Source organism: Myotis davidii, unplaced genomic scaffold (assembly GCF_000327345.1).
Source record: "Myotis davidii unplaced genomic scaffold, ASM32734v1 scaffold332, whole genome shotgun sequence".
Taxonomy (NCBI): domain Eukaryota; kingdom Metazoa; phylum Chordata; class Mammalia; order Chiroptera; family Vespertilionidae; genus Myotis; species Myotis davidii.
Genome location: NW_006285779.1, coordinates 2,671,226 through 2,685,651, shown reverse-complemented (window position 1 = coordinate 2,685,651; position 14,426 = coordinate 2,671,226). Strand labels below are relative to the sequence as shown.

Below are 14,426 nucleotides of genomic sequence, written 5' to 3'. Positions count from 1 at the left end.
TGATTTTTTACAGAGAGGAAGGGAGAGAGATAGAGAGTCAGAAACATCGATGAGAGAGAAACATCGATGAGAGAGAAACATCGATCAGCTGCCTCTTGCACATCTCCCACTGGGGATGTGCCCACAACCCAGGTACATGCCCTTGACTGGAATCGAACCCGGGCCCCTTCAGTCCGCAGGCCGACGCTCTAGCCACTGAGCCAAACCGGTTTCGGCTCATATAGGTTTTTGTGTACATAAATTTTCAACTCATTAAGGTTAAATTGCTGGACCATGTGATAAGACTGTGTTTAGCTTTGTAAAAAACTGACAAACTCTCCTCCAAAGTAAGTATGGTACCTTTTCATTTCTACCAGCAATGAAAGCGTTCCTCTCATTCTGTGTCCCCACCAGCATTTGGTATTGTCAGTTTTTTAGATTTTAGCCATTCTGATAGTGGTGGAGTGGTATCTTATTGTTGTATTAATTTACAATTTTCTAATGACGTGAGATGTTGAACATCTTTTCATATACTTGTCTGCTGTCTGTATCTATTCTGTGGTGACATATCTTTGTTTTTGTTTCTCTCCTCCTCCTGTACCCACTCCACTCCTGACCACATATACTTTTTCTCACATCATGAGTTCAGACAGTGGAGCTAATTATGTTTTTTGGAATATTTTCCTTTTGGCTACTTTTCAAGCCATTGAGTTAGTTCCCCTGAGTAGGTGCTAGGTCCACATCTGAATTCCATCTTTGTTAATTTTAACTGGGGCTGGCTCATGAGTTCTAAACCTTCTTTTCCCCAATGATGGTATCTTCCGTAAAGTCTGTAGCTGGTACTGAAGCCTACAGCCTCAATCCCAAGGTTCACGATTCCATTGTGTCCTCCAAAAAAAAATATAGATTTGTCAACTGCAGACCCTAGTGAGCTTAACCTTGCCTTAGATGAGAGAAGAGTACACCAGGCTCCTTGAGGCCCCAGCCAGACCTCAAACTCTCTGTCTTGGTTGAATGAGATCAAAAGGATTTTCCAAAATCCAAAATTTTCCTGGCCTATACTTTTCCTGTTCTATCCATTATTGCTGGCACCTTTTAGTTATGAATTTGCCTTTTTTCTTCTTGATTTTAGAGAGAGAGGGGAAAGGGGAAGGGGAGAGAGAGAGAGAAACATTAATTTGTTGTTCACTTACTTATGCATTCATTGATTGCTTCTTATAGGTGTTCTGTCTGGAGATCAAACCCAAAACCTTGGCGTATCAGAATGCCACTCTAACTGAGCTACCCAGCCAGGGCTAAATTTGCTTTTTTCATTATAAAGACAGTTGACCTGTTTTACCCAAAATGTTGGAAATTAGAGAAGGGTGAAAAAAAAAATTCCTAATCCTATCACCTTTTGTTTGTGATCCTATATCTGTCCTCATGATGGTTTCTGTAAGCAGTTAATCATGAGTGATGCTTTCCCAGGTGTGTGTGTAGGGCTTCTGTCTTGTGTTAGTCCCCTCAGTTTGGGACTTAACATCTTCCAAGACTTCCCTACTACCTGGCTAACGCTGTTTTCTAAATGTAGTTGGCTCACGGCTGCTGAGGTTTCCAGATACTGAAAACAGCACATTTGTTTGGGAAAATGGCTCCTACCCATTGCCATATTGCTTTTTTTTTTTTTTTTTTTTTTTTTTTATCTTTTTTCTTTTTTTTTTTTTTTTTTTTTTGCTGCTTAACTTCTCATAGAAGTGAAGAGCAGTTTAGGTAGTGTATGTACCAGCTGTGCTGGCTGCCCACCTCTCAGTTAATACCTTTTGTTTTTTTTTTCTACTGGGCAGTACTTTGATTCTTTAACTGTAGATTAAAATGCCTGGTGGTGATAGTCCTGAGGCTGTATGTTGTTCCTATTTGTTGATTTCCCCTTAAAAGGTGATCAGTGTTTGGATTTGGTGGTCATTGTCACCTGGAAGTAAACACCATGAGCCTCCTTATTTCTCCCTTTCTTGGGTGTGTGGATACAGAAGATGTGAGACTGGATTACAGAGTGCCCCAGGCTCCTGGTACACAAGGTTTACAGAAGGTTCACAGTATAAGCACAAATGTCAAGAGATGGATGAGATACTTTTCAGGCAGTTGCCTGAAATAAATGGCTACCATCGTAGGCTCATGAGGCTTTCTGACATATATGAGAATCAAATAATGTACTAATACTGTATGTATGCAGCAGGATCTGGTCAATGGATCTAGGAAAAAGGGTGGCCCACTGTTCTGTCCTTGCACTGGGTCTACCTGATGTTGGGTGGTACACCTGGTTCCCATCCAGTGTTAATCATCAGCCTCTCTCCTTCATTTGGAGGGTCGACCTCTTCTTCATTATAGTGATAATCATTGTTGAGACAGTTCTGGACATGAGTATAAATAATGAAGAGCATACTCCTATCCTGGACTTCATGGAGCCTCCAGTCTTTTTGGCTGAAGGGTCCTTTAACTGGAAAACATTGTGGGGAGGTGGGCCTAATACAGTCTCGGAGCCATAGGTCACCATGCAGGACCTCCTTGCCTCCTTTTCTGCAGCCATGCCCTGAGGCCTGGTGGAGGGCTCTTTGGGAGCAGAAGACCTGTGGCCCAGAACCAGAACCGTTGTGTTGTCAGGATTGTTTGGGGCCAGTTGCCATTTATCAGTGAGAATATGGGTTTATCGAAGCTTCGCAGAGTGATGTGGTTCACTGGGCTCCAGGCCCTTTATTTGCATGTCAGTAAAAGCTAATGGCCTTCAAAGATCCCTTACCTTCCTACCCCCTCCCTTGTTATTCAGGCTTCTTGAGTCTTGGGTCATAGGAACAGCTTTGCCACAAGAAGGCCAATCAAGGAGATGTTTTGTTTTTCCAGCACTGACCCTGCGAGTGCTTGGAACCCTGCCTCTGACCACTAGTTTCCCTTGCTCTGATCTCAGGCTTTTCAACATGAGGTCAGGAACTTGGGAGCCATGCCTGTGAGGGGTAAGTGCTAAAGAATGGGGCCTGGCCCTGGCTCCCGATCCCAGGGGGTCAAGCTGGCGGCTGCGCTTTCTGCCTGTGATGGATTTGATTCCCAGATGCTTCAGAAACACTTGGTGGTGAGAGGAAAAAACATAATGGAAACAGACAGATGACACTTGCCCTAACCCCTTTTCCTTCTTGCTCTAGTTTTTCCAGTATGTTGGGTTGCAGACGTACTGGATTCCTGCCCTCTTAAAGCTGGCGTGGCAGTTTCTCATTCCTGTAGCCAGGGGGTTTGCATAGAGAAAGAACCCAGAAGGGTGGCAGTAGCTAAGCAGGGAGCCTTTGAGGTTGGAGCTTTGCAGAAACATTGCTGATGTGGGTCCCTTAGTTCTGTAGCCGGGGGCAGTGGCCACAGCATCTCATGCGTGTCACTCTGCTCAGACCATCCAGTGGCTTTCCGTGCAGTTGGTGCTCCCTGAAGCTGTACAATGCTCTGGTCATTCAACCATGTGAAGACGGTAGTTAGTGAAAATAGTTAGTGCAAAGTCCCTGAGGCAGGAAGGAGTCCAAGGAACAGAAAGAAAGCTAGTATGCTTGGGACTTGGTAAGAGAGGAGAGTAGTGGAGCAGGATGAGGTGGGAGAATTTGAAGGCAGTGTAAAGAGTGTGACATTTAACAAGTTATCTGTTCACCGGGGAGGGAAGCAAAGGGCTGATGTGTTGGAGGCCAGAAGAGGGGCTTTAGGAAATTTTTGCAGTAATGTGGGACCAGCATTGGTACAAAGGCAAGAGAACAGAGTTCAGTGATGGTTTTATTTCCCTAAAAAGGAAACAGCAGCAAAAGTGGCTCAAAGGAAATGCCATTAAGGTATTTGAATCTGACTTTGATAGTGACTGAGGGGAAGACTCATTGCTTTTTAATACTGTCTTATCTTGTTTGTGTTTGAATGTCTCGGCCTGATTATCTTTTTGGATGGCAATGGGAATATTATTACCGTTTAGCATTTGCTCAGCTGTGACATAATGTGCTCATGTACAGAACATGCAGAAATACAGTCCTCGGGGAACTGAGATGCTGAAAAGATTTGTTTCTTCCCATTACCCTCAATCAGATATCTTAATCTTCTAGGGAAGCTGGCTTCCCAGAGTCCTGGAGGATAGTGAGTGGACAAAAGGCCCTTGAGAAGAATGCCTGGCTCTTGGGTATGCAGGAAGCCCCCAAGCTTACACCTGTATGCAGATGGCACCTCATTTCCCAAGTCGGACTGTGGTCTTGCTGCCATTGGCCTAGCCTGTCTTTTTTTTTTTTTTTTTTTTTAAAGATCTTTGTATACATGTTGCTTTATGCCAAAGCCAAGAGTGTGGCAGCTGTCATAATGATGCCAAGAAGCCCAGGCACCAGGCTCTTCCTTGGCCCAGAATTCCTAGAGAGCGTCAGGTTGGCCTGGAATCCCCCAGGGTACTGACTGACCTTTCAGTTCTTGGTGGTGGTTGGGAGTAGAGGGACAAGGTACAGTCAGTCTCCACTAGGGGAGAGGGAACTGTGAGTTCTCACCACCCTGCAGAGAAAGGGTAAGCTGCTGTGGGCTTGGTGTTTTTGTTCAATTTAGTGTCTCAGTTTGGGGAGCTCTTTGCTCACTGGGATAGAGTTAAGCCACCCTAAGTGTTGGGAGCCAGGTGAGTTTGCTTGGCTGGATTCTCAGCTGAATCAGTCCTGGGAGCTACTATTTTTAAACTTGTGGAACACTGTGGGAATGTGCTCCTTGGTTCCCAGCAAGGGATCTTAGGAAACATCAACTTGAGTGAGGCAAATGCATTCCCTGAATCTGGTTGGATGGCGTGTAGTGGAAAGAGCTTTTCCTACTCAGAGTTAAAACTCAATGGTGCCCTAGCCAGTTTGGCTCAGTGGATAGAGCGTCGGCCTGCGGACTGAAGGGTCCCGGGTTCCATTCTGGTCAAGGGCACGTACCTTGGTTGCAGGTTCCCCGGCCCTGGTCGTGGTGCATGCAGGAGGTGCAACCAATTGATGTGTCTCTCTCACATCGGTGTTTCTCTCTGTCTCTCCCTCTTCCTTCCACTCTCTCTAAAAATCCTTGGGTGAGGATTAACAACAACAACAAAACACCAAAAAACCTCAAATGTGACTGCCCTGCACTGTAGCCTCATCAGACTTCCAGCTCAGTGTGAGGGTGCAGTCTTAGCTGTTGGGGTTTTTCTTACTCTTTCTTCCTTTCTTCTTTTCTTTCTTCCTTTCTTCTTTCTTTCTTGTTTTTAAATTTCTTTTAAAATGTTTCAATTATAGTTGACATTCAATATTATATTAGCTTCAAGTGATTAGCATAGTGGTAAGACATTTATATAACTTATGAAGTGATCCCCCTGATAGGTCTAGTACCCACTTGACACTATACATAGTTATTACAATAATATCGGCTATATTTTCTATGCTGCACCTAACCCTGTGACTATTTTTTAACTTCCAATTTGTACTTTTTAATCCCTTCACCTTTTCCCCCAGACCCTCAAACCCCTTACCACCTTGTTTTCTATTTTTTTAAAATTGATTTTAGAGAAAGAAAGAGAGAGAGAGGAAGAGAGAAACATCAATCGGCTGCCTCCCAAATGTGCCCTGAACAAGGATTGAACCTGCAACCTGGATATGTGCCTTGACCAGGAATCAGATAGCTACCTTTCAGGGGACGACACTCCAACCAATTGAGCATACCGGCCAGGGCACGTTCTTTCTTTTTTTAAGATTATATAAAATTAATATACTATAGCTGGAATCTTAAAAAATCGTAGCTATGTCAGAAAATTACTCTATAAACATATTTCAAAAGAATTTTATAATATTTTACACATAGTATATAGTACTTTTGTAGTTACCAAACACCATTTCAAAATAGCTAATGAAGTGTCAATAATTGTGAACTGTTAAAAATAAAAACATCATCTTTGCAAATATTTATTTAATAATTGTTTACTGAATTCTGTTGTAATAATGGCTGTCACTCAAAGTATGGTAGCAGTCAGGAAGAATCCAAGGCCTAATTTGAGGGCTCTGGGAGGAATTCAAGGTCAGGAAAATCTCTGCTATTCATCTTCTGCCTGACGTTAGTGGTCATTTTGGCCTCTTGGAGGCCGAGTGATACCTTCTTAGTCAGATGCTTTGAGACAGACCTTTGGGCAGGTTCCAGGGATTGGGCAACTATATCTAGAATTCAGGGCACATGTTTTTCCTGTCAGCAGGTTTGATGTTACTCTAAAGGCTCACACAGCTATGCCTAGGCTCACCAAATTGCTAGGACAAGGCCAGCCTGTCCCCTGGGCATCTCAGTGAGCAGGATCAGAAGTTCTTTAGCTGGAAACAATTTTGAGGGGCCATCGTATTCATTCTTCTGCAACAAGACAATTGGAACCCCTCACCCACTCCCTACCAGACTGGGGAGAACCTGTAATGTATTTTTTTTTTTTAAATATGGAACGCTTCATGAATTTGCGTGTCATCCTTGCACAGGGGCCGTGCTGATCTTCTCTGTATCGTTCCAATTTTAGTATATGTGCTGCCAAAGCGAGAACTGTAATGTATTTTTTTAAAAAATTCCTGTTGTAAGAAATTCCAATGGCTTCCTTTTCCACCAACTAGTTTTTTTAGCACAAATTTTTTGCTCTAACCCAGATCCCACCTTCTGCCACACATGCCAGTTTCCTCTCATCTTTTCTTTCTCAGAGGATGTGAGGGACAGCTGCTCCTAGAAAAGGGGCTTCATCCTCTGGTCAAACAAAACAGCTTTGGCTGGAGAAGCTTTCATGTTGAGGAAGCCAGACCAAGCCAGGCCCCTGCAGGGGACTTTAAAGACTGAATGACCCTGTCCCTTGGCTATAGCCTGAGCAGTCTGCTTCGAAAGAGACCTGACAGGCTCCAGGTTGTGTGTTTATCCTGAGGCAGGCCCATTCCAAACTCATGTTTCAGAGTTTAGAGGTTGTGTCCAGCCAGCCTGGTGGGTGGTAATCAAACACAGGTGGAGACCATCTGGCTGGGCCTGCCCCTCCCAGTCAGTCCCATGAAAGCTGGCCTGCCCACCATAGGACTGGCCTAGAAAGCACCCTGTGTGGAGGCAGATGGTACACATGTGCATGTGTGTGCCTGTGTGTGCATGTGTGCGCAACCCTCCTCAGGAAAGTGGTGCTGCTTGGATGCATTATTTTTCTCTCTGCATCCAAGGGTTCCCCCTATTGCACATCCCGAGGAACGTGTTTCTTTTAGTCTGTTTCTCAAGTTTTTGTGGTTAGAAATCATGTATTTTTCTTGGCCCAGGATGAAAGCCCTGGAGTAATCGTCTAATACATTTTACAAAGCTGCCTCTAATTGGTGGCTGCTTGAAATCTTCCTTTTGACCTAGTAACCCAGCTCCTTTTGTAGAGTTTTAGCTCCCAGTCAGTCTTGCATTCCCCCAGCTCTTCACACTCCTACCCTACCTGCAGCCCTGGGGAAGCAGCTCTTCTAGCCTCAGTTTGCTTAGCTGTTTCCTCAGCCTTCCTGCATGGCATTGCCCCCAAACAGGGCAGTTCAGCAAGCAAAGAAATAGTTTACACTGCATCCTGCCAAGCATCTTCTAGCGTGGTCTCCAAAATTCTAGGCATGTATCCTCAAAATGGATTTTGTTTCCCACATTGTTAGATGCTCAGAGCAAATGCAAACCATGAACACCTCCTTTGAATAGAATTAGGTATGACCATGGTGACTTTAAGGATGGATTCCTTTTCAGTCCTTTAGAGAACTTAGCTATGAGAGGTAATCTCCCCACCACAGCACGTGCAGGAAGCCTGAGTTCACCCAGGCACACAGCAGGGTAGGACTGGTGGTGTCAGAGCTCCTGAGACTTTGAATATCTTTCTGTCTAGTCTCTGGGCCTGGTCTCTTGGAGTTGGTGATAATGATGATGATGGAAAGATGGCACGTGGAATTCCAGGGTTGGGCATTGACTATCACTATCCCTTCAGAATTCTCCCCTCTGTTTCAAGCCTGTTCCAGTAGCTTGGCTGGCAAGGAGGTGTGGGCTGTCATCTTAGTTTATGGTTTGTATTTGTATGCTGAGGAGCTTACATGTGTATAATCATTGTAGCTCATGTTTGTACAAGATCTAATTACTGAAAATTATATCATGAACACATTTTAACATTTAACACTTACCATGCTGGCAGACCTCCTGAGCTCTCAGGAACTCTCCCTGATGCTCCCCTCACCTAGGGAAGTGTTCCCCCCATCCCCGCGCCCCGCAACCAGGCCTTCCTCTCTAATCCATATAATTGCCCTTTCTAGCAGAAGTCCATTCCAGGGACTTCCCTGGAGACTTGGGGCTCCTGAGCATTTCCTAGCAGACAGGGAGGCAGGCGTTCCTTGCCTCATCATCACAGTGATGGCTGTGGCTACAGAGGCAGTAACTCTGATCATCTGGGCCGCCTGGGATGGGAAGAGAAGGCAAACCTTGCTTCCTCGAGGTTCCAGTGATTGAAGAGTGCACGTGGGGTGCCAGATTTCAGGAATCCTATGTGCTGATTAATGAATGCACATGGGGTTTTCAGGAAAAAGTGCAGGCCCTCCCAGTGTTTGGAATCTGTCCTGGGACCTCTCTGCAAATGCTGAGTTTGGAGGCCAGCCAGCCTGGGCCAAGGCTTGCACTCTTGTGGGCCAAGGTGGAGGTGGGAGCAGAGAAAGAGTCTCATCCTCACAAGCACACAGCAGGACTGGTACCTTAGCAGACTTAGTAGGTGCTTATTAACAACTTGAAGGAATATGGAGCGCGAATAAGGAAGATTAGGCCCTCAATCACACAGAAAGGAATGTTCCAGAGCCACAAAATGTGGAACTCATAATTTAGGGTGCCAGGAGGGGAATTTGATTGGCTGGGCCAAGGTCATACACAAGTGCTGTAGCTGGCTGGAGGGTGAGGCTAGAGTTCTGGTTCCTTATTGAGGTCCTTTCTGCCCTGAAGGCTCACACATGGGAGATTCCTCTGACTAAGGGGTTTGGATGCTGAGGCCACCAAGAATAAGGGAGAACTTTTATTAGACTTTGAAAACAGTATTGTTGTTTTTTTTTCCTAAGGTAGTTGAACTAAAAACATTTGCTTTTTATTTCTTTCAGATTCACAGGAACAGATGGGCCTAGTGGTTTTGGCTTCGAGTTGACATTTCGTCTGAAGAGAGAAACAGGGGAGTCTGCTCCCCCAACATGGCCAGCAGAGCTCATGCAGGGCTTGGCCAGATACGTGTTCCAATCGGGTAAGAGCCCCAAGAGCTGGTTGGTTGCTGGTTTTACTGTCATGGATTTGGTTGTCTTTGGGAATTCACAGGTATGCTTTGAGTCTGCAGAGTGACCTTTCCTGGGAGCACTACACCCCATTTGTACCATGAGGGTGAAAGCTACCTGGGACCTGGAGGAGAAGGATATGCCACTATGACCTCTGGCAGCAAGTGAGAGTCTGTGCTGCTGTTCTGACACCCTGAGTCCTTGTTACAGTCTGCCAGCCATGCTTCTGATTCCCATTGAGCCAAAGGCCAACTTGGCATGGAACGGATTCGCTCTTCTCCGTCTGCCCCATTTTCCATAATTAGCATGGTCCTTGCTCCCTGCTGCCAGCGGCCTAAACCATCTCAGTTTCTGGGGCTGTAAGCACACGGGTTAATCTTGACTAAGGATTGGGTGAACAGGAAGAGAGAGAGAGAGAGAAAATTGCCAAGAGCTTGCTCTCACAGTGTGAAGGGGAAGCTGGAATCAGGCAGGACTCGATCATCAGAAAGATTGTTTGATTCAGGTGTTCTCCGGGGGATGACCCTGTGCTCCTGTTGCCCTCTGAAGATCGCTAACATGAAACCTGAGGTGCGGCTTTGTGTGGGAACCTTGGTCTCCCACTCTTGTCTCAGCCTGCCTATAGTCCTCCAGTGGGATGAAATGTTGGAGTGAAATCTAGTATCTTTTATGGAAGGTTATATATCATCTGAATGTTTATGTGTGGCTATTTGCTCAGAAACATTTCCCATATGACCTCAGATTTTGCTTCTTTGGTTTGGTAAGTAACCTCAAATGTATACTAAGACACTTTATCCAACTCTTTTACTCTTTGGCTGCTTATAGATAAGGGTAGAGCAGCATTGAGGCCAGGGCCACTCAAAGTGTGGTCCTCAGACCCCCTGCATCAAAGGCACCTAGAGAATTTGTTGCAAACACACATTCCTGAGCCCCACAGCAGACTCTGGCTTCTGGTAGAGACTAAATTTGGAGAACTATAGATCTGGTAACTTCTCTTAAGTATAGTGACTTCTCCCTCCCCTGCCCCTCCTCCTCTAATGGACTATAAATTGGTGCAGTAGAGCCTCTGGGTTGAACTCTACTCTCATTCCAGAGCCCTGGGAGTCAGGTATTAGCAGGGTAGCTGTCACATAATGGGACTGATACTACCTACCATCTACCATTGTGTGCTCTATGGGATGGTCCCATTTTAGAGGCTACAGTGGGTCTTCTCTAAGCAAGGGTCCCAAACCTGACTGCTCATGAGATCCCCTGGGAGCTTGTCAACATACTTATTCTCAAAGTCCTCTGCAGGACTCTGATTCAGTTGGTCAGAGGTGGGACTGGGGCATCTGTTTCTTAAACAACTTCCTAGGGCCGTGGTCGGCAAGCTGCAGCTCGCGAGCCACATGCGGCTCTTTGGCCCCTTGAGTGTGGCTCTTCCACAAAATACCACGTGCGGGCGCGCCCATACAGTGCGACTGAAACTTCGTGGCCCATGCGCAGAAGTCAGTATTTTGTGGAAGAGCCACAGTCAAGGGGCCAACGAGCCGCATGTGGCTCGCGAGCTGCGTTTTGCCGACCACTGTTCTAGGGGATTCTAATGCAGCTTGTTTGGGCTCTAAAGAACTATTGATCAAGAAGTACCATTCACAGGGTCAGGGGGAAGCGGGCTGCCTGGAACAGCTAGTGCATGTGATTTGGTACTATCCTGGGATGATTTGAAGAACCTTTTAAAATTGTTCCAAGAGTTTACTGCCTGAACACTTTGCGTCTCCTCTCTCCCTTCTTGGGACGCCTAAGCTGATTTCATATAGAACAGTCTGTGTAGAAATAGACTTTTCTTGATGTGGAATTCGATCTGCTATAGGAAAGAGGGCTCTAAAGACTAGGCAACCCCTTGCTTATGTAGACAGGTATCTCCTTTCCCACTGCTTAAGCCAATGCATTTATATGTTTGCTTCTACTTTATGTACTTGCTCAGGTGGATAGAGATCAGAGAAACGTAAGACAGGCAGGTGTTGTGAATCGCTGTCAGGAGGATTCCGCAGATGAACTTCTGAAATAATTATGATATTATAGTTATGAAATAATAATGTAGGTGAGTGAAAAAATAGGATTTGGTTTGCAAATGTTCATTTCACCAACACTGTAAACATCACTAGTGACCATTTTGCAATACTAATGTGATCATCAATTCAGGCAAATTATCAACAGATGTTATAAAAAAGATTGGATAAAAAGATGGTTGGGGAATAGGATATTTACAAGGACTCAAAGGATTCCTCCACAGATTACTTATTACAAAGAGAAAAAGAATTTCTTTATAATGAAAAGATTTGGCTGGCTATCACTTTAAGGAAATGATCAAATGTAGCAACACAAATAATGGAACAAATTATTATTAGGTACCTCCTTATGTATTGCAGTGTGAAGTATAAAGTATCAACTATGTAGCACTTTTCAAAAAATGTTTCATCTGAATTGAATCCTGAGCAAATAGGCAAATCCAGATTGTGGGACATTTTATAAGACAACTGCTTAGACTTTTTAAAAAATGTCAGTACTATGAAAGATATAAAAAGACAAGGGGTGGGGACTATCCTAAATTAAAGGAAACATGACAGTTTAAATGTACTTATGATCCTTGATTGGATCCTAAATTGAAAAAATAAGATCATTTGTAGGGCACTTGGAAAAATAGAAATGTAGACTGTGTATTAGATAATTGTATTGTGCAACTGTGAAATTCCTTGGGTATGATACATACGGCATTATGGTTAATGTCCTTGTTCATAGGTGATAAAAGCTGAAGTATTTATGAATGCAATGACATGATGTCTGCAACTTATTTTTTAAAAAAACTTTTGGCCAAAACCGGTTTGGCTCAGTGGATAGAGTGTCGGCCTGTGGACTGAAAGGTCCCAGGTTCGATTCCGGTCAAGGGCATGTACCTGGGTTGCGGGCACATCCCCAGTGGGAGATGTGCAGGATGCAGCTGGTCGATGTTTCTCTCTCATCGATGTTTCTGACTCTCTATCTCTCTCCCTTCCTCTCTGTGAAAAATCAATAAAATATATTAAAAAAAAAAACTTTTGTAGGCTCCTTTGAGTTCTTCTTTTTTAAAATCTATATTTAGGGAGAGAGAGAAAACACTGATTTGTTGTTCCACTTATTTATGCATTCATATGGGAGTTAGGCACTGTGTTATACCAGCTTTATAGAGAGGTGAAGTAGCATGTTCAAGATCAGACATCTAGTAGGTGCAAAGGCAAAATTTGAGCCTAGGCAGTGTAACACTTAATGCCATTCTTATAACCATGATGCCATGTTGTCTGTAGCTCAGCTGATGTCTGGGCTGCTAGATGTCTTGGGCTAGAAGATAAGATTTGCCAATCATCCATATGGGTGATTGCATGACCTCTGAACTCCATGATACTTTGCTTGGATATTCTTGATCATTTGGAAAATCGAGGAGGGCAAAACACATTAATAATGTTATCAAAATCCTCTTAACTTTATCCTTCCATTTTTTAATTTTTTATTCATGAAAATATGTATGTACTAGTAATAAGTACAGCTTGATGAGTTTTCACATACCAAACACACTCATAACCAGCTCCCAAATCAAGAAACGCTAGTTCTCCAGAAACCTCCCTTGTGCCTCCTTTTAATCATCATTCCTTCTTTTTTCCCCTATTTTACTGCCTAGTCAAGTCCTCAGCACCATGTGCCCGAACTTTTTTGGCAATAGGCTAAGTAGCACCCATTTCCACACCTCTCCCTGTTCTGTTTGCCATCTTGCACGTGACTGCCAGATCAAGGGAGTAGCATAGTATGATGGTTAAGAGCGTGGCCCCTGGATCCAGACTGCCTGCATGCGATCTCAGGTCTTCCAGCTACTGCCGCCTGACCTTGGGCAGTGTAACCCATTTACTCATCTATAACGCAGGGTAATCATAGTAGCTGCACATGAAGTTATTGAGAGGATGAAATGAGTTTAATACCTGTCAAAATTTAGAATAGTTATGTAGTAAGAACTATATAATATCACCTGCAATTATTATTACTCAGTCTTTTAAAACTTTATATGGATTAATAAAATGGATACTTTGGTCTTTTTTTTTTTACATTGACAATAAATACTCCATTTAACAGTAAAAACCTGTTAGGAAGGAAATGCCTTGCTTGTCCCTGGATCAATTGCCTGCCTCAACTAATACGATAACATTTGGTGCTATCATATATATTATCCCACACAGAAAATCAGTAATAGTGCCCTGGCCGGTGTGGCTCAGCGGTTGGAGCGTTCGGCTCATGCACTGAGGGGTTGCAGGTTCAATTCCTGGTCAAGGGCACATCCCTGGGTTGTAGGTTCAATCCCTGGTCCTGGTCAGGGTGCTTGCGGGAAGCAACCAATTGGTGTATCTCTTTCACATCGATGTTTCTCTCTCTCCTTCCTTTCCTTCCACTCTCTAGAAATCAATGGAAAAAAAAATCCTCAGGTGAGGATTATCAACAACAAAAAAGAAATAAAGAAAAGAAAAAGAAAGTCATTAATAGTGATACAAATAAAATTAACTGGTTTTGTTCATCACATTATACAACAACAACAAAAGTTCAGTTCAACTGTGGCTCCTTGATTATGTAGTTGACAGTACCTGTACAGCCTTTCTACAAATCAAATCCTGTTCTAAATGCAGTGGAGCCCAGGCAGTTTCGTGGGACCATGTAGTACATCCTTTTATAAGGTAAAGAATCTTTTTATAGTGTGAATATCTGCCCGTTATTGTAACTGTTTTGTAGGACTGGGCTTAGGTGTTTCAGGTTTTCTCAGAGCAGGGCACGCCTGCTGCTCAGAGAACCTCCCTTGAGATGTGTGGGCATTGCTCTGCCCCCTGATTGGTTACACTGCAAAGTTTACACGGATGTTATTATACAGAACATGTATTTTGTGTTTGATGTGTACATAGATATACTTACATATGTAACTAGCAGCGGAATTCTGTTTGATGGTCTTGCCTCACTTGTGCTGTCCACCTTCAACTCAGTGACTTTATGTGGCGCACCCCACCTGTTTGCATGTGAGAACATGCAGAGCAGTTATCAAGTAAGTGGAATGCTTAGACCTGCTTTTCCAGATCTAAAAGGCATCCACAGCTTTACCAGCCAGGCTTGGATAGCATCAGA

At 44.0% G+C, this 14,426-nt stretch overlaps 1 protein-coding gene across 1 annotated transcript in view; it reads left to right on the top strand.

Moving 5' to 3' along the window:
- SUFU (SUFU negative regulator of hedgehog signaling) overlaps positions 1-14,426 on the top strand; it is a 90,886-nt gene that overhangs the window by 13,199 nt on the left and 63,261 nt on the right. Inside the window, exon 4 of the mRNA XM_015559271.1 lies at positions 9,093-9,229. Within this exon, the coding sequence (XP_015414757.1) occupies positions 9,093-9,229 (137 nt within the window). The remainder of the gene's footprint in view (positions 1-9,092; positions 9,230-14,426) is intronic.